General features: G+C 44.1%; 3 protein-coding genes across 3 annotated transcripts; 2 read left to right on the top strand and 1 right to left on the bottom strand.

Moving 5' to 3' along the window:
* The first annotated feature begins 67 nt into the window (after nt 1-67).
* Nucleotides 68-11,400, top strand: LOC128752889 (leucine-rich repeat-containing protein 24-like). Its single transcript, XM_053854605.1, has 8 exons — nt 68-456; nt 4,508-4,688; nt 4,751-4,837; nt 5,898-6,089; nt 6,297-6,465; nt 6,869-7,131; nt 7,766-8,335; nt 8,892-11,400. Coding segments are annotated over exons 1-8 (1,884 nt in total). The 5' UTR covers nt 68-454; the 3' UTR covers nt 9,312-11,400.
* Nucleotides 11,401-12,306: 906 nt separating this feature from the next.
* ahsg1 (alpha-2-HS-glycoprotein 1) lies at nt 12,307-19,195 on the top strand. Its single transcript, XM_053853962.1, has 8 exons — nt 12,307-12,437; nt 16,790-16,991; nt 17,078-17,188; nt 17,431-17,512; nt 17,700-17,869; nt 17,935-18,051; nt 18,530-18,607; nt 18,875-19,195. Exons 2-8 carry the CDS (start codon nt 16,794-16,796, stop codon nt 19,133-19,135), a joined length of 1,017 nt encoding a protein of 338 aa, XP_053709937.1. The 5' UTR covers nt 12,307-12,437; nt 16,790-16,793; the 3' UTR covers nt 19,136-19,195.
* Nucleotides 19,196-19,385: 190 nt separating this feature from the next.
* On the bottom strand, nt 19,386-26,119 carry sass6 (SAS-6 centriolar assembly protein). The gene is made up of 16 exons (XM_053853961.1): nt 25,969-26,119; nt 25,379-25,439; nt 24,942-25,021; nt 24,765-24,869; nt 24,364-24,532; nt 24,110-24,187; nt 23,705-23,824; nt 23,447-23,638; nt 22,250-22,444; nt 21,866-21,955; nt 21,322-21,501; nt 21,025-21,106; nt 20,690-20,790; nt 20,189-20,292; nt 19,882-19,973; nt 19,386-19,686 (listed from the first exon to the last, which is right to left on the bottom strand). Exons 1-16 carry the CDS (start codon nt 26,028-26,030, stop codon nt 19,634-19,636), a joined length of 1,764 nt encoding a protein of 587 aa, XP_053709936.1. The 5' UTR covers nt 26,031-26,119; the 3' UTR covers nt 19,386-19,633.
* Nucleotides 26,120-26,206: the final 87 nt, after the last annotated feature.

Below are 26,206 nucleotides of genomic sequence, written 5' to 3' on the forward strand. Positions count from 1 at the left end.
CTGCTCATTCATTTGCCTTGTGTCTGTCGGAAGTGAGTCTCGGTTTGTTTCCGGTTGGACCGCCGGAAACTTGACTGTGGTCCAGAGCGGCAGCAACGTGTGTAAGTTGGCTGGAGCGGACCGAACCACAGATGTGAATGAACATCTGGATGCTGCGTTTGCTCTCTCATCGCCGAGAATCAGGCCGCGGCGCTTCACTCCGCTCGTCACTCCGCACCTGCCGCTCAACAGCCTCCATATCGTCCCTCTCCTGTTCGGAGGATGCTGCGGGCCCGCGGTGCTCGCCTCTGCGAACCGAGCTCGCATCCATCTGCTGCCGTTTACTTTGCGTCCGCTCCCTGCTTCCTTTTGACCGAGGCACATCCCGACCATTGACCGACCCGCTGCATCTCACGGCGACCGGAGGAGAGCCGCTTCCCCCCGCCTCCATCCCGCTGGACGACGGAACCGTCAGATGTGAGTGATTCCATCTTCCATCTGTGACTCCGCTGCTGCCGTCGTTGCTGTGCGTGTAGTGGCTGGTCGCTGGAAGGGTCCGGGTGGCCTGAAGCCCGGGCACCTGTCAGGTCCAACGCCGGGCTGTTGTTGTTTGTGTTGCTCGGCGTGCTCCTCCGTCTCTGCGCGGCAGACACCGACAGCGGCTCGATCAGATTTTTTTTTTCTGTAAATAATTGCTGGTTGAACAGAAATAACCGTGTGGATGACGCCGTGTATCCTGGCAGACGGATGCGTTCTTGTAGGTGGGCAAGTCAACTGTGAAGAATCTGGTCGCTTTGTAGGCGTGTACTGGGAACCCAGGTGTTAAACCGATTATGACCAGGTGGCGTGCTAATGTGTATGGTGAGGCTTCTGTGGGCTTCTAGCCTCGGAGGCAGGTGGAGAACCTGAGGTGTGTTGGCTCTTTGGTTGAACCTGTAGTGAATAAAGGAGCCAGGCAGGTGTATGCCTGGGCTGCAAGGCTGGTTCCAGAACTCTCAGCAGATTTGCCAGTTATAATAGATGTGTATTATTATATATTTCCGAGGCTGGGGGCGGAGCTGGATTGTTCACTGTTTGTTTGGCTTGTTGAGTGATCACAATTAGGGATTTGAGGAAGGCTGGAAGATGATGGGCGTGACCAGGGAGGAAGGTCAGAGTGCAGGAGGCTGACCTCTTTGACATCATATAGGAGGAAGAAGTCACAATGTTGGTGTGAAGAGCAATAGAGATGTAATGGGGGAAACACACTTGGATTGCTCTGTAAAAGTGCTGTGAGAAGGTGACTCTGCTTCACCTCACCTACTCTTGCACAGATTCTTGAAAAGAGAGAAGCTTTTGATGACGCTACCTCATCGTGAAATCCCAAACAAATAGTCCTTGATGACTCATGCATGTTTGCTATGGCAACAGTTAATAACTAATGATCCAGTGAGTGTGTACGGCTCATAGAATCACAGAACTAAACAAGAGCCAGTGTTGCTGCAGCAGCATATCTTCCAGCTGTCACTTCTGAAACTCCTGACTGTTGATCCCCAGTCTGCTCCAGCCCCCCCTCCCCACACACACACACACTCACACTCACAAACATGATGGTTTTAGCACAGGCAGCATCACACGGCTGTGTGAGGCATATGTTCTCACTGTCAAAATGGCAGCTTCAAGTGCAGCCTCAGACCTGGTGACATGTTTTGGAATGGGACAGAGAAAGCAGATGGGGTGATTTTAAAATTGCTGAATGCAGTTCAGCTCAGTTCCAAATACTGCACTGGCAGTGAGGAATCACACCTGACAGGCTTGTCATTTCGATGGCTGTGGGTGGTCCAAATTTGTATTCACTGTTTCCTTCATCAGGCTCCCTCACTGATATCTGCCAGGTAAAGTGATCAGGTGGACTTCATCAGCATCAAGTCCCCTGTAATGGGATTTTTTTTTTGCTCAACATGTAGTGAAAAAACATTGGAAACACTGCCTATGCTGAGGAAAAATCCTAGTGAGAAACCTGATAAAGAATGTATAAAAGATTTACTGCAGGTTAAAGACATAACCAGACTAGAGACAAAGAAAGAATTTTATTGTCCCATCATTTGAAATGTAGTGTGATACAGTGAAGGTACCAGGTGGCAAATAACACCATTACCAATGAAAACTAAGGAAAGAAGGGCACAGCCAAACACTAGGAATCCTCAGTTTCATCTTGAATGTACAAACGTTTGACCATTGTAAATGACTTTGTTTATCGTTGAATTTTCCCAATGTTAAAGCATTTGGTGGATCTACAGTTGAGGGGTCAAACACCAGCAATACAGTTCAAATTCTGCGTGTGATGTAATGAGAAGTGCCCCTCTATTACATGTTATTTACCAGACATAATGCTCTGCAACATTTCAGGCACTCATCTCTGTTGACAGGTGAGATTGAGTTCGACATACCAGCGGTAGATTTAGGTCAGCAGCAAAGAAAAAAAAACGATGGCCTCGTTCGTATTTATGTGCTCCATCTCTCTGCATTATTGAATTTGTTTCCCAAAGCAATGATTTGACTGAACTTCTGATGGGAGTGAGGCCTAACAAATTCTGGTGGCGGATCAATCTGCTGATGGCCAATGTCAGAGCTGGAACAGAGCTGGAATTCAGTTGCCCCTTTTTGGCTCAGATGTAAATTATATACAGCTGAGCCAAAAAAAAAAAAAAAAAAATATATATATATATATATATATATATATATATATATATACACTACCCTCCCTATGATCATCACATAGGGAAGGTTGTAGTCTGGTTTGTTGAAGTGCTGACAAGATAAGGTAAGGTATACATGACAGGATTACTGGAACCTAGGGTGGAATCCCTTAGAGGGCGAGCAAGTATTAAAACTTTCCGGAATTGAACAGGACACTCATGTGACCTCTAAAATCTATTAGCGGCGTGACCCCATCAGGGAGAGGAATCAGGAAATACAGTGTGTGTGTTTGACCCCTGCTGACTCCCAATACATCACAGGTGACAGCGCCTCATAAAAGTATGACTGGGTGGGTGCTCTCCTCATCAGTTTCAGGGATGTGTAGCAGCTCCGCTGCTGTCCACAAGTGAATTATGGTAAGAGGATATGACTGTGGAGGTGTTTTTCAACCATTTCAAAGCTGCGACACACTTTGTTCATTGAAAAACGTCCCGAGGCACACCACCAAAGGTTTTGTGGAGAATCCCTTTTAATTTGTGAAAGTCTTAAGCAACTGACAGTCTAATATTCGCCGAAACAAATTGCAGAAATGTATTTATTTAAAAATGTCTCCAAAAAGGGGTGGATGCTATGGCAAAATATACAATAAGTTATACATTTATTTTATATAACTCAATTTGATCACAATCTCACATGTATTTTTGAGACTAACGTTCAAGTTTCTGACAATTTAGGCCAAAGAATTTCGTTCTGGTTTGCGGAATTTCCAGACAAATCCTACATTCTTTGCCTCAACTCGCTTCATAACTATGATGTTTGTTTCTCTCTTCACATTTTGGAGCACATTTGTTTGGTTCTGCTTTTAGTTTTTAGCCAACGTTTAAACAATGAAGCAAACTTCGATAGTCTACGAGTGTCAATAAAGTTTTCAAGTGAGACGTCATCTCAGCTGTTGGCTCTGTTAACCCTGCGGTGCAGACAGTCATTGGCGTCGCGGGTCAGACAAGGAACATCATCATCTGTTGTGAAGGCGTGTGGTCATGTTAGAGGTGCATCAGGTTTGAAAACAACTCAAAGTTGGACATTTGACTGGCTTCTTCGCTGTGAGTGTGTGTGGGAAGAGACTGTGAGTAATGGGCGAGTCAACGCATCAGCATAGATCTATAGTGTATACACAGCATGAGACTGAATCCACGTGCTCTGCTCACGTTAGATCGTCAACACGTTCTTGTTCATGATTTAATGTCATCATATCGCCCACCTCAATCTCCAGACAAATGAGGTGAAACTGTATCATGTCCCACAACACACCTGCCAGTCTCTTACTGGTTGAAAAACACTGCTCCAGTTGTCCAATATGTAACACACTCCCAGGAATGGGAGCTGTGCATCCCAATACTTTGCCTGAAGTGGAATAAGGCTGAATTTCAGGACAGCTGAAATGCCATTTTCTCCAACACAGCTGAGGTATTTTTCATTTGTTTGCCTTTGATTTTGGGAGTGATGAAGAATCTTATCTGGCTCTTGCTTGAGAATCCTCTTATCCAATAATAGAATTCTCTAAAGATGAGTATTGAATTTGAGTTTTGAGTATTATTTCTAGATATCATCTTAACACAGATTGATTCTCTAAAGAAGAATAGGTTTGAATCTGCCGTGGCTCGATGCTGACTGTCTCAGACCAGTGACTAGCAAATACATGGTCTCTCCACACACTTGTTATCACAGGCTTGCATGACATGACATGACGTGACATTAAAATAAACTGGAACGGAAGCAGTGACCCTCAAAATGTTGTGCACAAACTGTGTGTGAGCGATACCATGTTCAAGGCTTCATCTTCTCTCAGGTGTGTGGCTGTGATGGCGGTGCTGTCAGTGCTTCTCCTGTCAGTGCTGCTGCTGTCCCTGCCCCCGGCCACTCGAGCGTACCCCCCCTGTCCCGTGAGCTGCCGCTGCTACAGCCTGACGGTGGAGTGCGGCTCAACTGGCCTACCTGGGATCCCGAAACATGTCCCTGCTACCACACAGGTGGGCGTCTCCGCTGGATTCACAAGTGATCCCGTTGTTTCACCATGTGCTCCTCCATGCAGACTCTCTTCCTCCAGGACAACGTGATCAGTCAGATTCGTCGAGAGGACCTGACCCAGCTGATGCGCCTGCACTACCTCTACCTGCAGGTGAACCATATCACCATGTCATTTTCTCTCCACACCGACTTGTTGCTGCCAGGAAGTGACAGGGAAGAGCATGAATTCTTAGAGCAACCAGCACCATTAATAGTTGCCACTCAAACCAAGAAGTATGATGTACTTTATTTCATAACTTTTTCACTTAATAAAAAATCATTCATATATGTAAAATGTATTGCTTAAATTATAGTTTAATACTAAGAAATAACTTTATTTATGACCAGGAAATGTACCACTTTTTGCTACAACAGACTAACAGACTACATGAGGTTCAGAATTCTGTTAATAAAGGAAGTCGAAATGAGCGGGCAGACTTATCCATCGTCATGACAAATCTGAAGGGGGTTTTTTTTCACACAATTGGCCCATCTGCTGCACAGAAGCACAGCCTGGTCTGCTCGACGTCTGCAGTGGTTACACATGGCTTCCACTTCCAGCATGTTTGACGACAGTCTGACTCTGCTGTAGTGTAATTCCAAGACAGTTATGAAAGGATTGTGACTCAGGAGAACTTCCTCCCATCGATCTGTTCCAGTTTCTCTGAGCGACCTACAATATCAGGCAGAGAATAAAACCACCTGTGGAGTCTGCACCAGAAAGTACGCTAGTCTTAAATATTGTAGCGACTCTAGCTCAGTGCACATCCCAGGTTTCCAGACACAATGTGTGGACCATGAATAATCTGGGTAAGTGTTTTGAAAAAGAGGCAATTTCTTCTTGACATGAATGTTAAATGTGTTTATTAACAAACACATTACAAATATGTTCCCTCTTTCATTTGTTTGCTAAAATGTAAAATGCAATGTGAATGAAAATCTATGATATTTGGACATTTGGTCATTAAAATTATACTGATCAAATTGTTTTCTATTTTAAATGAATTATTCACACATTAAGCAGCACAAAGATAGATAACCAGCAACAAAGGCATGTTGCTGACAAACAAGTGGCTTGTAGCATGTCTGATCAACTTGAGCTAAAGACAGTGTTTTTTTCTGCCCATGTTTGAAGAGCAGCAAAAAGCACAATCTTCTTCTCATTCATCCAGAACAACACCATCTCTGCAGTGGAGCCCGGCTCCTTTCAGAACCAAGGGCAGTTGTTGGAGCTGGCTCTGAACGGGAACAGGATCCACTTGGTCAGCGCCGACATGTTTCAGGGTCTGGAGCATCTGCGTATTCTGTACCTGGCGGGGAATGAGATCACACGCCTGCTGGACTACACCTTCCGAGGTTTACAGGTAATGTGCTGCTGCTTTACCTCTCGCTGGAGGCTTGAGCTTGTGTGTGCATGTGTGTGTGCGGTTCTCACTTTGTCAAGCCTCATTTTGAGGGTTAAAACTGCAAAATAGCTGGGTTATTATAATTGGGTTTTAGTTGGGTTCAGATTAAAGGTTAAGTTTAGCCATTTGTTTGATGTGTGTGTGTGTGTGTGTGTGTGTGAACAGCGCCTGCAGGAGCTCCACCTGCAGCGTAACAGTATAGAGATGCTAGCGGACCAGGCTCTGGTGGGACTGAGCTCTCTGGCTCTTCTGGACTTGAGCAGGAACAACCTCCACACCATCGGCCCGGCATCGCTGCGACCTCTGGTGAGCCTGCAGGTGCTGCGCATCACAGGTGAGGGACATGCTCTGCGTGGGCTTACATTTCTTTTCCTCACTCGATCGTCCTCTCCCTTCATCCGTAAAATGAGGTTTTTTTGGGCTCTGAGAAGGATGTCCACCCCACTCACTCTAGAGTTTTACCTCTTTCTATAACTGTATATATCACGGGAGAAAATGCATTTTGCGCGATCCGCTTTCAAGAGAAGAGAGGGGCCAGAACTTGTGTTTGTGGACAGGAAAGTAGTAAGTGAGGAATGAATGAATAACAAGTCAAAAAAGCCAAATGTCTTGCTTCAAATGCAGCTTGATTTAGGGTGAACTGGGGTGTGCCATGGAGTCCGTTGACATGATATAACTGAACTCTCTCCTCTCATCATTCTTTTGTTGCTTGACTCCGCCCACTGTCCCTCACCCAGACAACCCCTGGCGCTGCGACTGCGCCCTCCACTGGCTGCGCAGCTGGATCGACGAGGAAGGCCAGCGGCTGCTCAGCTCGGCGGAGCGCAGGCTGGTCTGCACCGAGCCCCCTCGGCTCTCCCACCTGAGTCTGGTGGAGGTACCCCTCAACAGCCTGGTGTGTATCCCTCCGCTGGTGCAGCTGGAGCCCAGAAGACTGGCTGTGAGACTGGGAGAGAGCCTCCGGGTGTCCTGCCACGCCTCCGGCTACCCCCGACCGCAGGTTTGACTCCCTCTGTTGATCTTCCATCCATTATACAGGGGAGAGACTCTCAGGCAGGAAATATTCTGTGCATCCAAGCCCTCCGGCTTGACCTGCTGATAAATATTTAAGATGAAAAAAAGTTTTCTGATGAAACAGCCTCCAGCACCGTGTCTCTCTAGCTGCGCTGGCTGTCTTGCTATTGAACTGCTCTGTAGACTCGAGTGAAACCAAACTATCATGATCAGTGGTCAAAAGGCAGCACTTTTGGTGAGGACTGAAATCACGGCTTTAACTTCTAATGGAGTGTTTGAGATATTGATCCTGTTCTTTGGATGGTAATCCATCAGAATGAAGGATATGACTTGAAGAAGTCGAGTCTGCTTAGAGCCCCGGAAGCCACGTCTGATCAGCCCGAGCGCTGGGAGATACAGCAGTGTCCTGCGGAAGCCAAAGGTCGATACAAATTTCCATAAAATCGTCTTTCATGCGATCATGCTCTCACTGCACCGTCATGATATGGATCTGAGGCTCTCAAATAGAATTTCAGGATTAGAATAATCAAATTACTGTTATTGAACAATTTGGGTTTAATGCTAACTCAGCATTCTCAGAGCTTTTAAGCCAATGTGATAAGAATCTCGGTCTTTGACAGGTGACTTGGAAGAAGGCGTCTCAGGGGAAGGTGGCGCTCTCTCCCCGAGGTCTAGTCCAGGACCTGGCCCCGGGAGGAGGGGTAGAGGAAGGGGCTTCCCCAGAGGAAGGTCGGGTCAGTTTGCAGAAGAGTGATGGAGAGCGCTTTGACCCAGACACCGGCAGTGGGATGTTGTTCCTCAGCAATGTTACGGTGGCTCACGCCGGCTTCTACGAGTGTGAAGCGTGGAATGCAGGGGGCGTGGCCAGGCTCACCTTCCAGCTCGCCATCAACTCTTCCACGTCCTCGTCCACCTCCTCCTCCTCCCTCTGGGCTTCGTGGTCGCAGGTGTCCTCGCCCTACTCACCCGCCTGGCCCAGGCTGAGAAACCACGGCCAAGTCCTGGGCTCAGACGTGAGCCGGGAGCCGCTCTACGCTCTGGGCAGCATGGCTTTCAGCGCTCTGGGAGCAGCGACACAGACCGCCATCGCTGTCGGAATCTCTCTGCTGGCACTCACGGCTCTACTGCTGGTCGCCATGATCTACAGTCGCCATCATCAACGAGATAAGGAGCCTGATGGAGCTGAGAAGGTGTGTTGGGCCTGACTGGTGCATTTGAGTCATGAATCCATCACGGACAGTGGTCTTGACTTTTAGTTCAATGTTAAAGCATTGAAAACATTCTCCCCACCAACATCAGCAGACGGATTGCTATGGATTTAAGGTGAAGCCAAACTCAACCGGTTGGACACATGCTCCCAATATCAAACAAGCACCCTCTCTGGCCACAGGAAAAAGCACAATTGGAAGGATCTCTGTCCCCCGTACCGAACTGACTGAGCCTTATTAATATTCATGACACTGTTTTCTGTTGTACAGCAGCAGCAACTAAGTAATAATCTTTTTATACGTGAACAAACTTACATTCATACTGTCTAAACAAAAACAACATTTACTTATTACATCCTAAAGGAACATCACATCCAAGATAGCACAGACAAAAGCAGGAATCTTAAAAGCATGTCACATCCTTATCCTGTCCTGTGACAGCAAACCCTACCTTGTTGGATGCAAGGGTTGGTGAGGTCTGAGATGATCAATCTGAGGATCAGTCCTGACTTATTCCACTACTGTTGTTCCCCTGCAGGAGGAGAGCATCCTGTACGTCAACGACTACTCTGATGGGCCGACCACCTTCGCCCAGCTGGAGGAGTACCGGGACGAGAGGGGCCATGAAATGTACGTCCTCAACAGAGCCAAGCCTGTGCTGCCGCCTCCTCCCCCTACTGCGGTCTCCACCACCAACCTGGGCGGCCCAGCTCTGTCTGACACCACCAGCCTCACGGCCTCCTCCGGGCCGGGCCAGACCGTGAGTCCCACTCTGACCGCCAACAAGCAGCAGCAGCAGCAGCAGCAGCAGCTGGACGGTGACATACGGACCATGAGGAGGATGGGTGGGGAGGGAGGGGAAGCGGAGCCGGTCATCACGTCAGAGGCTGAAGGAATGTTTCTGAACCACACCGGTCTGTTCATTGACTCTCAGATAGCGTATGAGATTCACTGCTGAGGCTGGATTCTACTGCTGCACAGAACTTGGGTGCCAAGCGCATCAGTCACTGAAGAAACATCCTTAATCTGTGACCAGTCAAGCTGGGCAGTGTGCTCTCTGCTTGTATAAAGAGACGGATGGTTTTTTCGACCCCAGCCAAGCTAACTAAAGCCGTCCAACTCTAGCGATGACAGTCTGGATGTCATAAGTGTTAGACCTGTCTGACCCCTAGCAGCCGACAAACACTCGGGTCAGCATTTATCTACTTTCATACCAGCAGCTTTTCACTGTCTCGCCTGTTTGAAGGTTACAATGAGCAGATTCCGACCTCTAGAGATGCTGTGGAGCCTTTCACTTCTTCTTTCTGTGTGACACATCTTTGTCATCACACACCCACTGCGTGAGCTGATAATGGCATGGCAACAAATGAAGTAAGAAGCAAGATGGTCCCTGGTGAGAGGAGGCAAAGTGTCTGGACTGCAAATATGTGTCCCACCCGTGGGGAGGGTTTCAAAAGAGCAGCTGAGTCAGTGCAGCAGGCCTGGATCTACTTGCTTTTGGTTACTGTGAGGTATTCTGCAGGTCATCTTCAAGACTTTTTAAGGCTCTCTTCTGAGGCCAGTCGCGCACACCAGGAGCCAAAGTCAGCCATGTGCGATGGTTGTACCTTGTCATGGATCACATGGATGAGGGCATCCGTTCTGGATTGGGTCTCTTATTGGTGTTATGCTGGCCACAGTCATCCACTGGACACTTGCTGAGCTGCTGCACCTCGGCGTGGACAGAGGCCAGAAGGTGTCAGGAGTGCTGTAAGGAGCGTGCGTAGATGCCGTTCAGCAGTGTGTGTCCTGGACTGCTGAGTACACAAATGTTGCTACCCTTTGTTGCATAATCCAGGATTAACCTTTCTAGGGAAGCTGCATTTGGATTGATAGAATCACAGTTCAGAAGGTTTGCATTTGAATTCTGCTTTTTTATTGTTATTATTGTAATGTTGTTTATTCTCTTTTTTTTTTACTGCATTCCAAAGATCATTATTTGTTTGTCACTGGAACACCTGAAAAGGAAAGTTGGAGTCTGGGGGTACTGAAGCCAAAACTTGTGTTAAGAGTGTTTTGCCAGCTGTAGTGTAAATCTAAAGTCAGGTGCGTAGTTTGGTGAGCCAGATCCATCAGGTCCGATGGATGATCTACAGTTCCTAACCGCTCAGTAACAGCTCATGACCACAGGAGAGCACTGGAGTGTATCTCATCTCATTCCTAACCATCCATGGCTCCACCCTTCTCTCTCAGTGAAACAACCAGAGATATGTGTACGCCACCCTGTTCCTTTGAGAGATCTTGGGCTTAAAGATGCTTATCATTGTGTTTGGTCTGCTTTTTGTTTGTCATTGAAGGAACAGCATATCTGGGTTTGGATTCAACCTGATCGCTTCCTGTTCAGTTGTTCTCCCTGTGCTTGTCTAGGTTTCCTCTCGGCACTCCAGTTTCCTCCCATAGTCCAAATACACGCAGAGGTTATTGATGACTCTGTCTGCAGGTATGAGCTGTTGTGGTTGTCTCTATATGATGGGCAGGCGACCCCTCCAAGATGTCGCCGGCCAGGTCAACCAGATACAAGTCATGAGACTAATATGGTTGTAGTCACGTGAGGGAGGCGCATTAGAGACTCAGCCAGTCTCAAAACAGAGAGGTACTTCACTCAGGTTTATAGATCTGAAAAGACAAGGCAAGACAGCATTTCTGAGGTGGAGACTCTTCTAAGGCCGTCATTCTTTTTGACCGACTACTCCCAACAAGTCACTGAAGTTGTCTGAATGATGCCACCATGCCTCCCTCTTTCTTACAGCTTTGTATATTTTCAGAACAATGTACACCGAAGAATTTCTGTCACATTCTGTCCTCTGCTGAGCCAAGAGCATCCATGAGTTTGGAATATTTGATGTTGTCACTGTCATCCGAAACGTACATTTTTGTGTCTACCCTCATACATCTGTGAAATTTTGGCCTGTTTTTAGAAGCTCCACCTGTTTTTTTGGTGGACTGCAGATGTTCTTGAGGTCAGCTGTGTACAAATGCATGTAAAGTGATCCAAAATAAACAGGAATCAGGAGTATCCTTGCTGGCGATTTTCTTTCATACCCGTTGGATGTTTTGTGCCCTTTCCACTCTTCCACTTTGACAAGACATTCATGTTAAGCGCAAAAATCTTAAAATATTTAATCCTTTTTAATATTACCATTTTTAATTTTACCATTTCATCACAACCCCATAAGAGGTAAGAGGCACTAAATTTGAGACAAAATGCATATGTTCCTATCTCCCTCAATTTGACATTACAGTTATACATTTGTTATTTCATTGGAGATTAACTGAATTTGGACAACTCAGTCAAAAGAATTTACTTCCTTCAACACTGTACCTCTCAACCAGAAGGCGAGCTCAAACCATTCACCTTGGTGAGAGGTGACCACCTGCTTGTTTTATATCGCTGAATTTTATCAAGCGTTTTTCACGAGTTTCCATTTCATCTCTAGTAAGCGTTTCCACCAGGCAGAGCTCTCCATTCCCGGCATTTCTATTTTTGACACTGGACTCTAAGAGCATGAAAATTACAGTAGAGTGGATCATTGAGCCTGGAAGTCAGTCACTGAAAAAACCATGTGGACCTGTCGATTTTCAAACTAAACCCAATGAGAAAACTGGACATCAACATTCAGAGATGACCAGCAGCACGGGCACTAAATTGTCAGGTCAAAGATCATCGCACCTCATCTTTGAAGTGAGCAAAGATAGAGCGATCATTGGAACGGATAGGCCACCGTGACTGGACATTTTGCAATGACCCGAAGGTAGATCTTGACACCATAGGCACCATAGGTTCTTGTCAACACAAGGACATTTAAGATGGGTGGATCACAATAGGACGTCTGGTCACTTCTTCATTTAAATAACGGGGTGTGGGTTCAACTCCCAGAATGTACAGTAACGTCTTGTCACCTGGCTCTGCATGTACTGCAGCTCACGAATGAAGCCTTTGTTGACTGAAGAAGGAAGGACAGCTTGTGCAAACGCACCACTGATCACATTCTTCTTCCTGCTCACACGCTTCAGGTCATCGGTGTTGTGCTGTCGACGACGCCTGGTGAGTCTCTTAAGTCTTCTCTCTCTTTTGTGTCAATCTTCCTAGCTGTTATTTGATATATATATGAGCTACCCTGTCTGAAGTTTTGCTGACCCAAGTGGCATGGCTTATGAAACAGCAACACGCGTGCTCTGATCCAGAGCTCGTTTATTCAAACTTTCCAGTGAACACACCAACGTGTGGAGCGATTGCGCCTCGCAGCTGTTACCCAGGCTACACAGCGCATCGCCGATACCTCCTGGAGTCCTTGGCTCTTCCTCCATTTATGAAACAGGAACAATCGCGAACCAAAGTGTTCGAAATTTAACACCGGAGTCGAGCTCGCACCAAAACAAAACTCCGCAATCCCACAGTGCTCGTGTAGTGCGAGTATTACGGTAAAGCCAACCGGATGCTGATTTCAAAATAAGCGACACGAAAATACAACATTGTTTTAAGAAAGCCAATTCGTTGGTCCCCTGGAAGACACCCAGATGGTTTGTGCTGTAGCTTGTGCAGTATTTCAAACAAAGTAAAAGCCTTTGGAATATCTGTCCATTTGGAAATGGATATGTGCATATTTTCATAATGATATTGTGTAGAATCCCTCAGGTTGACCACTATGCCACTGGTATAGATTCAAAGTAGCCTGAACCTAGTGAGCATATCTTTGGGCTGTGGGAGGAGACCGGAGTACCCGGAGAAAACCCATGTGCACACGGGGAGAACATGCAAACTCCTTGCAGAAAGGTCCCAAACCTTCTTGCTGAGAGGCAGCAGTGCTCACCACTGTGCCGACACTTTCTTAAAACAATGTGATATGTTTCTGTGTCTTTTACTTTGAAATCAGCATACCATTGGCATTACAATGATACCGGCATCACACCCGCACTGTGGCATTCCTGTGGCTTGACACAGATCTAGCGCTGGTGTTGTAAACAGACTTTGACCTTTGAGGCTTTCCACTCAGTGACGCCAGCCTTTCAAGCCGTAAGTGACATTTCAGGATTTGGTCTTTATTTTTTACATTTTTTTAATTATATTCTCCTCTCTGTCCCCTGTGGTTTCTTCTGCACTGACAAACTGTGAACTATACATCTTTGAAACACTCTTTTTTCAGATGCTCCCGAGTAGTAGCAAATATTGTTTTGTTTTGGTTTTTTTTGTTATTGAGGTCAATATCATATTTATATTTAGTTTTATGCCCACCCTTATTTTGTTTAAGACCTCATCAAGTCAGACAAATATCCATATCCATGCGTATCAGAATTAACCCTTTAAAGGCCAGCTTGATACCCGTATGCTCATCTATACACCTGCAAAATGGTCAGTTCAAAAATGTAAATATTGAGTTTGAAAAAGATCGGCCTCCCAAGTAATAAAGTTCAAGTTGTTTTTACAGATTAAAAGACACATCCCACATCCAACCCCTGCTCTATGGTATTCATCGGCGCATACAGTAAGTGGCAACCAGACTGAATAGGTAGCATTTGAACTCAACTCAGCCGTGGTCTGGTGAAAAAAACCCTGAGTCCAGGCAGCCCAGGACAAGACTGACAAGAGTGTAAAGGCAGTTGGTACCGGGACAAACCAAAACCTTGGAAATGTCATCTTGAGCAACATCACTCGAAAAAAAACAGCCATACTTACGGGGCACTTTGAATGTGATGGTGCAATATTGTTTTTAGATAAGGTCATTTAGCTGGTATTACGAATTGAGGATTAAAGTTTTGTTCAGAATAGATTTTTTTCTTGTTGCTTGAAAATTGTGCTTTAAAGGGTTTGTTTGAAATTTAACAGAAAAAAAAATCACAGCACATGTTCTGTCTCAGAAAATCACATACATGTTAAATCATTTAGGATCTATCTGAATCTTTTTTTTATATATAATCACATAGATTTTTTTTAACATAACGTGACTTTTGTTAAACTCCATGCGTAAAACTCCAAAATCAATACTCATGTTGAGACTTCTCTCAGTATCAAACTGTGAAATCCAGACCACATCTCGTAACAGGGAACCAGGTTCTTGATAACCGGTGCTGTTCCTGCCGCCCACAGACTCTGTTTACTCGTCCCATTTAAACAGTATATTTCCATGAACTGATGTGTTTGATGTGGTCGGTGTGTGGGTTGGGTTCATCCTTGGCTCCACAGCTTGTCTGAGTGGCCTGATGCAGAAACATTTTTTTCAACGTTTTTCCAGTGTTTAAGGAGTGTTTGTGTTGCCCCCCCATTGTCCTCTGTGAGCAGTATACTGAATGTAGCATACCAGTCTAAATCAGAGGCCATGGTTCTCAACGCATCGGTTAGTTCTGTATGTCTTGTCGTCCAATTGGACCTGGGAATGAAACAGTCAGGTGCCGTGGTGAGTGTGAACTAGCCTTGAAAGAAACAACTCCGCCGGTAAGCGACACTTATCCCAAATTCTTTAAATATAAATCTTTGCAAATGGTCTGTCTCCATAGCAACACCACGACAAAGACGTGCAACATGACTGCAGATCCTCTCTGCATCACTTCATCGCTGCATGAAACAATTCCAGCACAAATATAAACATCCAGTCGTCTTCACCTGCCTCATAATGCAACACGGTCTGAGACAATGACCCTCAGTCCCCCGCTGATTCACCATCATTTCTATGTCATCAATCCCAGAAGAGTTTTTAACCACAAACCAATGACAGTTTAACGCAGCGCACTAGATGTCCATTTTGAATGTCATTTGTTCCACTCAGTTTGATAGACTCGCACAAGTGTGACTGGTTCAGTGAGACTTGAACAGTAAACAAGCTCTTATGTTGTTATCGTGGTTCCAAATATTTTGGGTAAATCTCTAGATCTCAGCTGCCAGGACCTTAAAATCTTCCTGCCTGTGACACACAATCTCTGAACATGAATCCCTGTCCTTGAAAAGGAGTGGCGGAATCGGTGTGCTGCACTTGTGAATTATCTTGGCTGAGTAGTTGAAGAGGACAACCTGTCTTTTCGTGACCAAACGATCAAGACTTGGTTCCCCTGGACGCCCTGATCCACATTGAGTAAATGAGCTGCATGTCAAAACATCTGCAACTACAGCAGTGGAGTGGAAGATTGTATTTTTTGCCTTTGTTGTTCTACCTGAAATCTGACCCCCATGAGATGCTTTGGACGTGTGATGTGGCAGTGAGGAGCAGAATCCCTCTAATCCAGCTGTTGTTGAAGAGGAACCACCGTGCCAGTCTCTTGGTTTGGACAAATGTCTCCAATCTGGGCCACTTCTTGACCTCCACCTGTGTCACCGGCCTTCATCTGAGGCCTGGACTGCAGTACTAAGGCTTAAATGAGAGAACTGGACCTGGACGTTCCATCCTTCAACATTAGATTGAACATTAAATTTGGTGTTTTTTCTCTTCTTTCTCTTGGGTTATTTCCAAAGGAAGAGTTTACACATCCATTAGCTGAACAGAGGAAGTGGGTTGTTGTCATACATGTGCAAACATGGTTTGCAACACTCAGCACGTGACAAACAATAACTGTTGAGAGAAATGTTGTTCTCCTTCATCCCAGTGAGTAATATTGGGCTGATGTGTCTTGGAAGGTATTTCGAGCTTCCTGATCCTATCCATCCTGCTCACTCCCAGAGAGTAGCTCAGCATCGTCATCTCTGCTACCTCCAAACACCCTTTTGTCACACATCACACCTGACACTCTTCTCCAATTATTCCATCCTGCCTGCATTCGCTTCTTCATCTCTTTCTCACACTCTCCATCGCCCTGGACAGTTGAGCCTAAGTACTTAAAATCCTCCACCTTCTTTATCTCTACATCCTGTAACTTCACCTGTCCACTTGGCTCCCTCTCATTCACACAAGTGTATTCTAAGCTCTCCAGACAAGGGAATAAAATCATGCAAAAGAGATTGTGGCAAAATCTATAGTTATTTAAAGTAAATAAATAAATAAACCATGATATAGTTTGTCATGTTTCCCACCCCCTTCTGGTGAAATTTTAGGCAAATACATTTTCTCAGTAGCTACATTTTAAACAAATTCAAATGGATTTTCTGCAGGACTTTAGACTCAGCACAGTTGCACTTTGGCCAAGGTTCCTTCGGTGGTGTACCTCTGGATTTTTTTTCAATGAACCAAGTGTGCCAGTTAGTCTGTTTGCATGGAATGAAATTCTGGGTTAACAGTGTACATTTCTAGTTTTAGCCCAAAAGATTCTCAGATTTCTGTTGCCAAAACGTGTGTACTTGGGATGAAACGCAAACTGTGATGCAACAATGTTTCAGAGAAATTTCATCACAGGTTGTATAAGGTCTCCATGTTGTAACCGCTCCATGCCTATAAAGACGCTCGGTTCTGGACTCTGCTCTGTCCCTGTCCTCAGCATCATGAAGAGCTTCTGTGTCCCGGTGCTGCTGTCGGCCGCGCTGGTGCTCTGTGGAGCACATTCACTTCCCCTTGAGATCGAATGCAACGGCGACGGCGTCCGTCATGCTGAAAAATTGGCTGAGCAGGCCATCGACAAAAACCACGACCACGGCTACAAGTTCCAATTCCAGCGGGTCGATGGGAGCACGATAAATCAGGTGCAGTCTCAGTTCATCTTGCTAGTCACGCACTGTCTTAATCCTGGACATCCCTCAAGCTCCCTTTTTTATTTTTTTAAATTCAGGTGCAAGACGGCTGCGAAATGACCCTGCACGTTATTCTCAAACAGACCACATGCACTGTGACCAACCCCATGCATGCGCGCAAATGTAAACTCTGGGACATGCATGACGGGGTAAATAAACCAACAATGGTTCCATTTACATTTACATGTTTTTTTTTTGTTTGTTTTTTTAACCAAAGTAAATCCAGAGACTATAACTGAGGAAACTGCATCGCTGTGATCAATGGAGTAGTTTCTAGAAACATGGCAGACAGAGGGGACAAACGTTTGTTAGCTTTAAATGAAGAGGAAAAGAAAAAAAACAAAGGTCATCCTCAGCCAGAAATGATGTGTTGCTTTTGCTCCCCCAACAGGTGATGGCAAACTGCACTGTTATGCTGGACGTCAAAAACAGAGCGGGCAAAGTCACCAGATATGAGTGTGATACGCGGCAAGGTCAATGTTTAACTTGACTGTTGGGTTGTGATTGTGTAAGCTGATCAAACATGTTCTGTTTATTTCTGAAGCAGCAATGATTTTGTAAAGAATGAATAATTTAGCAAAGAAAATGCTAAAAAAGAAACAAATGGTGAAATGCGATTGTTGTGAAACTGAGGATACTAACAAGTATTTGTGTCTGTAGAGGTAACAGACATCGAGATGATGCACCTGTGCCCTGACTGTCCTGTACTGGTGCCCCTCAACAATGCAGAGGGTCTCAAGGCCGTTCACGATGCAATCCAACAGTTCAACAACAACTCCAGCAACACCAACATCTATGTGCTGCATGAAATTGGGCGCATCATCTCATATGTAAGAGAAATGTGCGCTGACCCAGAGTTCTGCAGCTTCTGAACCTCACTTCTGCTCTCTATCAGTACATGATGACGGCAGGGATGATGTACAGCCCCAGCTTCACCTTGGTCGAGACTCGCTGCCCGATGGGGTCCAGGATTGCCCTGGAGGCCTGTGTACCCCTCTGCCCCAAGAGAGCTGTGAGTGTGGCTTCAGAAAATATGTGCCGACGACGTCCTAAATGCAACTTCAACACTCCTTCGCACTAAAACTATCAAAGATAAACACCAGAGGGCGGATGTTCCATTTTAATTTGCACAAAAAAAACAGCACCATGTGACTGAGATCCAGTTTAAATAGCCCACAGTGGCACTACAGGAAGGGGTTGCTGGATCTCAAATAACTTTCATTCTTAATTGTTAACACATTTAAGGCTCAAGTTCAGAGGCCGTACAGAGGTCGCATGTGATCCGTACACCTTTAACTAGCCGTTACCTTGACAACCACCTACACAACGCAAAGCTTGACTTTGGACTGGCCCTAATGTTGCATTCACGGCACCAGCGGAAGAGTGTTTGTGTCCTGCAGGTTCTGAAAGCTGTTGTCCACTGTGCCACGGCGCAATGGATTAGAACCCCTGAAAGAATTCTCTAGAAATATTTCGTCTTCTCTCCATAGAAACACGCTTACTGCACAGCTCGTTATTCCACCGTGAGCGGGCTCCAGAGCGTGGACTGTGAATACTATCCCGCAGAGGTGAGTCACTGGTCACATGGTGTTAAAAAAAAAACAAACTCTGGAGCAGACATCAGTGCCTGATCACTCAGGACAATGAACCTAGGTTCTCTTTCATACAACTAAGTAAATATACTTCAGTCTGTTTCTTCAAATACTACAAATTTTAACATATTTAAATAAATTATTTTTATTTCTTTAGAATTCCTATGGGAACCTCTCAACACAGTCCTAGAATATAATGTGCCTTTTTACATTACTCAATTCTGGATTGAATCGTCTCCACAGGACAATCAGACTCTGGCGCTCGGAGAGAACGAGCCAGTCTGTGAACGTCCTCACACAGGACCACCCGCTCCCCCCGGACCTCCAGGACCACCAGGAAGTATTCCCCATATCCACCCCCTTCCCCCACGCCCCCATTTCCACAGTCACCTCCCATGCCGTGAAGCCAGACCAGGTAGCGTGAGAAAAATCCATCCCATTTGTAACTGGCCCGTTGAACAGATGCTGCTCCCCGAGCAAAAGACAGAAGACGAGTCAAAGTAAATATGGTTTGTCACAGTCCACAACAACAAATATACATGGGAAATAAAGAATCTCTCCTGATTACAGTGGTTGTATAAAACAGCAGCTAACACATGCAGCTTGTCCCTTGCAGAGGACAAGAATAATGCATTATCAGACAGGAAGCAGTTCAAGACGGACAGCATTACTCAGGATGACCTACTCTAGAGTCGAGTAGTCTTTCCAAAAAAAATGTCAAACATGTTTTGAATGCATTTTAATCATAAGGGGTTCAAGTGTTTTACTTTGTTCTTATCAGTCCTATTTAAGATACAATAATGAGAAGTGCACCAGAGAAAGAGAAGTTTATTAAATAAAAACTTGCGAATAGATAAGAATGTCACCAGTAAGTATAGACTCTACTTTGTACACATTAATACATCAGTGTTATCCAGAGCGGAACACAAAACCACAGACTTCACTCCCACGTGTTTTTGTGTCCGTTGGGCTTTCACCTGGAGCTCACATGTCACTGCTGCTTCAGGCAGAAAAATAAGCCGAGGGCACCGGAGGTTTGGTTCTCTGAGGCAAGTCTGGAAAATGGAAAAGAGTAGGTCACGTGGAGGAGCCTCTCTTCTGTCATGTGTGGCAGCAGCAACAGTTCAGACCTGCACCCACCGCAGCCCACTATTTACTGATATCATTTTGCGGACACAAATCAGATTTGACTTTTTTTTTATCTTCAAATGGAAAAGATAATTGGTGATGCAGCTGAACCATAACTGTACCTTTGGGCAGAAGATTGGAGGGCAGACCGTAGACTGGTATGCTGTCATCTCTTCTCTCAAAGTATTTAGAGTCCAGCCCCACAGCTTCTCCTCTGAGGGCGCATCGCCATGGAAACAGGAATAAGTCAATGATTCAGTTTACCAAAAAAGGTTTACTTAAAAAACAATTTAATTGGATGGCAAAACTAAAAATAGTTACATGTTTAAACTACAGTATTAAACGTTTCTATGGCAACAGGTTTGTCTCTCGATACAGCTGTCCATTCCATAATTAATAACAGTGTAGTGTACACGAGAGATTACTCACATGTGTTTGCTAACTGACTGCACGGTCCGAGGCTCAGCAGAAGCAGGACCAACCACCGTCATTGGGGTCCCAACTGGTTTCAGAGACTGGGGGTAAAACTGCGCCTGAAAGATCCAGCAGTAACTTGAACTTGAAAGAAGTCACAGCACCACCATGAAACCACGGAGTGCCGCAGACCATCGATGTCATCGAATGGAAACCTAACTCATACAGTTAGGGAGTACAGTACAGGGAGTACCGATGCTGGTATCGGGATATCCAAAAATATATTTGTAGGGTTTGCTCACATACAGTTTTTTACGGTTGTTTAAACTCCACAAAGTACCATCAAATGCATGCACTTCAGTCAAATCAAACCAAGACATTTAAAAAATACACAGACACTACAATCCATACTCCAGTTCTGAAACATATTTCATTCAGGGCATTTGGAACACGTATAATGTTACTGAAGGTTTCCCAAACCTACACACAATCTGTTAAACAATATCATTAACCTACCCGAAGTCCAGCGGTGGCAGGTAAGGGAGCAGGGTTGTCTAAACCTTCAGGCTTCTTGGTCAGCAGCTTTTCATTCAGCTGCTTATTTAGCCAACTAATAACTGAGGGAAGAAGGTTCAGTAATATTAATATTGTGGTCGTAACAAACTTGTTAATTTAACTAAAATGTTAGTCACTGTGGTGATTTATGATGTTAGAGTTGGACTGTATTTTCGTTTTTCACAAAAGTCAATAGTAATGCCATGCAGTTTTGTAGTTAGACATCAATGTAACTTCATGAGAAACAACTCCATGACCACACATTTTTTTTCATGTATTGAAGCAGTCAAACTTGCCATTCTCATTGGTTTTCAGGACTTCTTTACTTTCATTTAGCTTTTGAACCGTTGCTTCTAGCTGCTCCTTGAGCTTACAGACCTGGGACGACAAAAAAACATTTTCATTCCAAAACATAGTCACGTTTATTTTAATGCAATAAGGAAATTAAATAAAGGAAAAAAGAGGAAAAGGAAAATTACAGTTCAAAATCACTTTTGTTAAGGTCATCGTTTTATTTAGTTATGGGGCATTATACTGTAAATATGCTCAGTGAAGTGGACAGAATTGAAATGCAATTCACTTCACACACGAACCTGTTCATCCTTGTTGGTGAGCTGCTGCTGGGCACTCTGCAGATCCTTCTCAACATTCTGAAGCTTTCCGGTGGTTTCCTGCAGCACCTTCTCCTGCGACACCGTCACTGTGTTCTTCATTTTAATTTTCCCCACCAGGCCTCTGACCTCGCCCTGCAGCTTCTTAATAATGCCATTGGCCTGAATAACACAGAAAGGGACGGCAATACTGGGATGAAAAATGATTCTGGAGTTCAGATTTTTGGTACTCAGGCAAAGAGATAACAATAAATGAAGATGTGAAGATCGATAATGAGGTTTAACAAACCAAACCAAACCCGTGACTGGGGAAATGAGGATCATTAGTAATGTTTTCAAAAAATAAAAAGTATTTCAAATAGAGTTAAAAAAGTTGTCTGTAATAAAGTACAATGATGATATGCGTCCCTTCTTTATAAGCTCAAGCTGATATAAAGTGGTTCATGCAATAAACTGGGTCTTGTCCTTTGTGTTTCTAACATGTTTGTGAAAATACTGAGAAGTTGAAACGAGTGGCACCACAAACCTTTATCAGCTCCTCAGATAGGGACTTGACTGTAGATTCTAGTTTCTTCATCTGCAGTTCTTTCATTTCAGCAGCCTCTTCTGCTGTCTCCTGGAAGACATGTAAAAACGGAATTAAGTTTTTTTTTATTCTTTTAAAAATCCCAATAGTAGTCTTTAACTGCAACAATTTGACAATAATGAATTTTCTTGGAAAATCGATTGCTGTTCAGGCACACACTCAAAATGAAATGTAAATATGACGCCGTGCTTCTTATTGCGCTTTGCACAGAGAAAAAGTTGACTAGCGGCAAAAACATGATTAGTATTTGTTCAAGTATGAAAGACAGTGATGAAATAGGAGATAGAAAATGTCAATGATCTTTATACCAATGACAGGGCCCACCTTCTGCCTCTGAGTGGCTTCCAGCACCTCTTTTGTTCGGCCCATCAGCTGATCCTTATCCTTGCTCTCTTGTTCTAGGACAGCCACTCTCAACTGGAGCTGGCTGACCAGTCGCTCCTTCTCGTGGACTTCAGTGTCCAAACTGCTGTTCTCTCTCCTCAGAGTCAGTAGCTGCTGCTTCGAACGCTGGCACTCCTGTTCACACAAGCATGACACTTTTTTCTCTGACCAGTCGCACTACACTGCAACAATCAATATGGAGATGAGCTCATTCATCATCGCAATGCTTTCAACAACTGTTCTAAAAGTAAAACAATATAATATTAATAAAGAAAGATTCTGCACCCAATTCTTTTGGGAGATTTCATTTGAAATATTGACACCCAAACCTCACTGTGTTAATGACAGACGATTGTAAAAGAAATGCCGTCTGTGTTTGTTTGTTTTTTCTGTAGCATTCTTAAAATAAATTGACGTTTGCACTTTACGGTGCACAATACGCATACTGTCCATATCTTTTCAGGTCTGTCAATCACCACCACCCCTTCCGTATTCCCTGAACAGCCCTTGCTACACAATTTGTCTCCTGAGCTTGCTCTCACCAACTGACCCGTTTTCAGTTCTGCTCATGCAAGCAAACACATATTTGTTTTTTTGATGGATTGTTTCGTAATGTCTATACACAGCAAAACAGACATAACGAGTTATTTGTAATTTCTAATTATTATTGCATATATTATATTATATTATATTATATGTTATACTGAGAGATGCAGATTGATATCTGGCTCAGGTTCTGAGCCAGTTTTGTCGAGTAATGATAGAATTAAACCAATGATTTCAGCTACCAGCTTTAATAATATATTGTTTGTTGGTTAAATTTGCTTCATAATAAGGCATAAACGCTGAGCCTATGAAGAGGTTAGCTTGTCATGTCGATACAGTCACCTTTAAATGAGCCTGAAATGTTATGTACAGCAAAACTGCCAATGTTTGAAGAAAACAAATAAGCCAGAGGACGATGTGAACAAAATAAAGATAAGTTGCAGCTTCAGAAGAGGAGGCGCTGACATGAACAGATATTCATCGCTGCAGTTTCTCCTCTGCACACAGAAGTGAAAAACATTCCGCTTTTGTTTGGGCAGGTGTTCACTACCATTGCATTGAACTCATGTATCACAAGTTCAGCTTCCTTACCTCTTCTGCACCCACAAGTTTGATCTTGAGGTCTCTGATGGCAGACTCATTCTTGTACTTCCTCTCGGTCAGGTCTCTGCAGGAAGATTCCATTTCTGACAGTCTGCTCTGGAGCTGCTGGCTATTCTTTCGATGAGAACTCTCCAACTCCTGGCGGAGCTGCTCTGTCTGTTGCTGCAGCTTGCTCTGTAACTGACGTGCACCAGAGAGAACACATTTATTTATGAAGGGAATTGCAAGAATCCCAAACCATCTTACCTCTAAAGCCTTTTCTCTTTCTGACTGCAGCTCATTTGAATGTCGGCTGGACAGAGAGCTAGTCTGAGTCGTCCACTCAGACCGCAGTTTGTCCAACTCTCTTGTCTTCTCCGACAGCGTCTGTCAAAGACAGAAAAAGGTCTTACTAACACAATAAAACATTTGTCAACAACAAAAAAATCATTGAATGTAGTTTTCCGATTATCATTCCTCTGAAGCCTAGTTTACCTTAGTAAAAAAAATTTCATCTGTAGTACGGCTAATACTTCACCAGTGTGCCTGCCACAGACCAACAGCACAATTCTCCAGTATTGTACTGTGAGCCGTGGAGCAGTGATGCGTTTTTGTTGTTCATCCAAGGAAAGCACTCACTCCGGTACCTGAACATCAGTGCTAAAATCTCACCTGCTGAGCATAACTCAGCTGCCTGCTGAGATCCTCCTCAGTTTTCTTGAGCTTGGTCTCCAGGGCTTGTTTTTCTATCTGAATAAGCAGTAGTATGTTTCAGTAAGACAAGATTGTTACATATTTCACACTAATTTATATTGAATTTATACATATATACATTACGATATTTTAATTGTATATTTATTTATTCATTCATTCATTGACCTTCACTATCTACTGATGCCAGTGACCGACTCTACTCGACTACTGACCTTGAGAGAAGAGAGACATGCTGCCAGGTAGTCTCTGACATGCTTGTCGGATCCTTGAGTGAGTCGCAAAGACAAATGGTTCAGGTGTTTGAATGCATTTGTCTCTACAACACTGAAGTTTGCAGGACCTTCCAGTGATGCAGACTGGCATGACAAATGCAGGAGGAACCTAAATACAACACATTAATAAGCATAAACATCAAGGTGGACAGACACATGCATATACTGTAAATGAACGACGTGTGGCAGTGGACAACAAACGAAACATGCCTGATAATCACATCAGGAAATAACTAAAACATGAAAAAATATCTAATCTGACAAAAACAAACAGTTTGTCTAGTAAAAATATTTTGAACAATTTGAAGTGGTGTGACTATATATATCTGTTGTGCTGGCACCTGGGATTCTCTGAGCCTTGCTCCGAAGAACATAGATTCAGCAGGTCAATGAACTTCTGAGGGAAAGATGCAAAGTCTATGAGCAGGCCTTGCTGAACCTTTAAGCTGGAGAGTCGAGGAAATATTAGAGAATACACTGAGTATATTGCCAAAGGATGCTTATCTGTGAACACTCACCTTTGAAAATCTTCTTCTGATATTGAGAGGTTGAAGAGAAAATATGGATCGGCATCATCTGTTAATCTCACAAGAAGGTCCTGCGCCGGAGAAAAACATTTTGTCGAGTAGGGGTAAACATTAATTAGACCTTGGAAATCTTTTTATCTAAAATGTCAATGATTGTTCTGTTAAAAAAAAAAAAAAAGAAAATACAGATCTATTAATCAAGACAGAAGAAAAATAGACTCTGACTGGTGATTATTTTCCATTCGAGCCATTTTAATGTCAAATGTTCAACGGACTGTGGGGAAAAAAACACCTTCACAATGAAGCACTATAAAATATAATAAAAATATATACATAAAATAAAAAATATATAAAATAATATAAGCATCCTCAAGTAGGCCAGAAGTAGACTTTTGTCAATTGAACTCAATGAAAAGGCAGTTACTCACTCTTTTGTGCACTGGACTTGTTGTCAACTGCAGCTCAATAGTGACCCGGATGTTCAATTTCCTGTACAAATATCAAATTATTTTTGTTTTATAGTGTTTTGATATATGGCATGAAATATTTATGCTTAACCATTTTTTCAGATATCCCATATATTCTTGAACTATTCTGATACCAAATGAAAAATACTGACTGAATTTAATGGTAATATTGGTTCATGCTAACTGTTACTAATTTCAGTTTCTGAAAAAGACAGTCACACTTGTTTACATGTAGTCGCGCTATTGTGCCTATTTAGTCAGTTAACCGCATAAATTTGGCAAATCGGGTGCAGCTAGAGTCGTGCGAGTTGGCTCGTTCATGAATCATTTATTTTCTCACAGCCAACACTCAATTGATACGGCATTCAAACAGCACCCTGGGTTCACCTCAGTCTGTCTGTTTTGTCAGCGCCGTTTTGGTCTCTCCATACGTGGAGAAATCTCATACGTCTTATTTCAACATGCATATTGTTGCCGTTTCAACCCCCGGCTCGTGTTGCTACAGAATTCTAAGCAAACGTACAAGACAACCACTTCCTCCGACTCCTTACCTCTCCTCGCAGTCTCGACACCTGACGTTCACTTGCAACACTTTGCTAAATAGTTCTTCCATTGTAAGTTCCCAGATTGTTCACCGTTCATAAACAGATGAAGTGACATCATCTGTCACTTCGTGTTTTTGAGTTGGCGCTTTTCAGCCGCCAAATCTTAGACCCCGGAAGTGGAAGCCGAGTGCAGAGCACAAGGAAGCGTCGTCGCCCTCTGTAGGCCAGGAGGGTAAGTTACAAA

The sequence above is a fragment of the Synchiropus splendidus genome, chromosome 1 (assembly GCF_027744825.2).
Source record: "Synchiropus splendidus isolate RoL2022-P1 chromosome 1, RoL_Sspl_1.0, whole genome shotgun sequence".
In the NCBI taxonomy this organism is placed as follows: Eukaryota; Metazoa; Chordata; class Actinopteri; order Syngnathiformes; family Callionymidae; genus Synchiropus; species Synchiropus splendidus.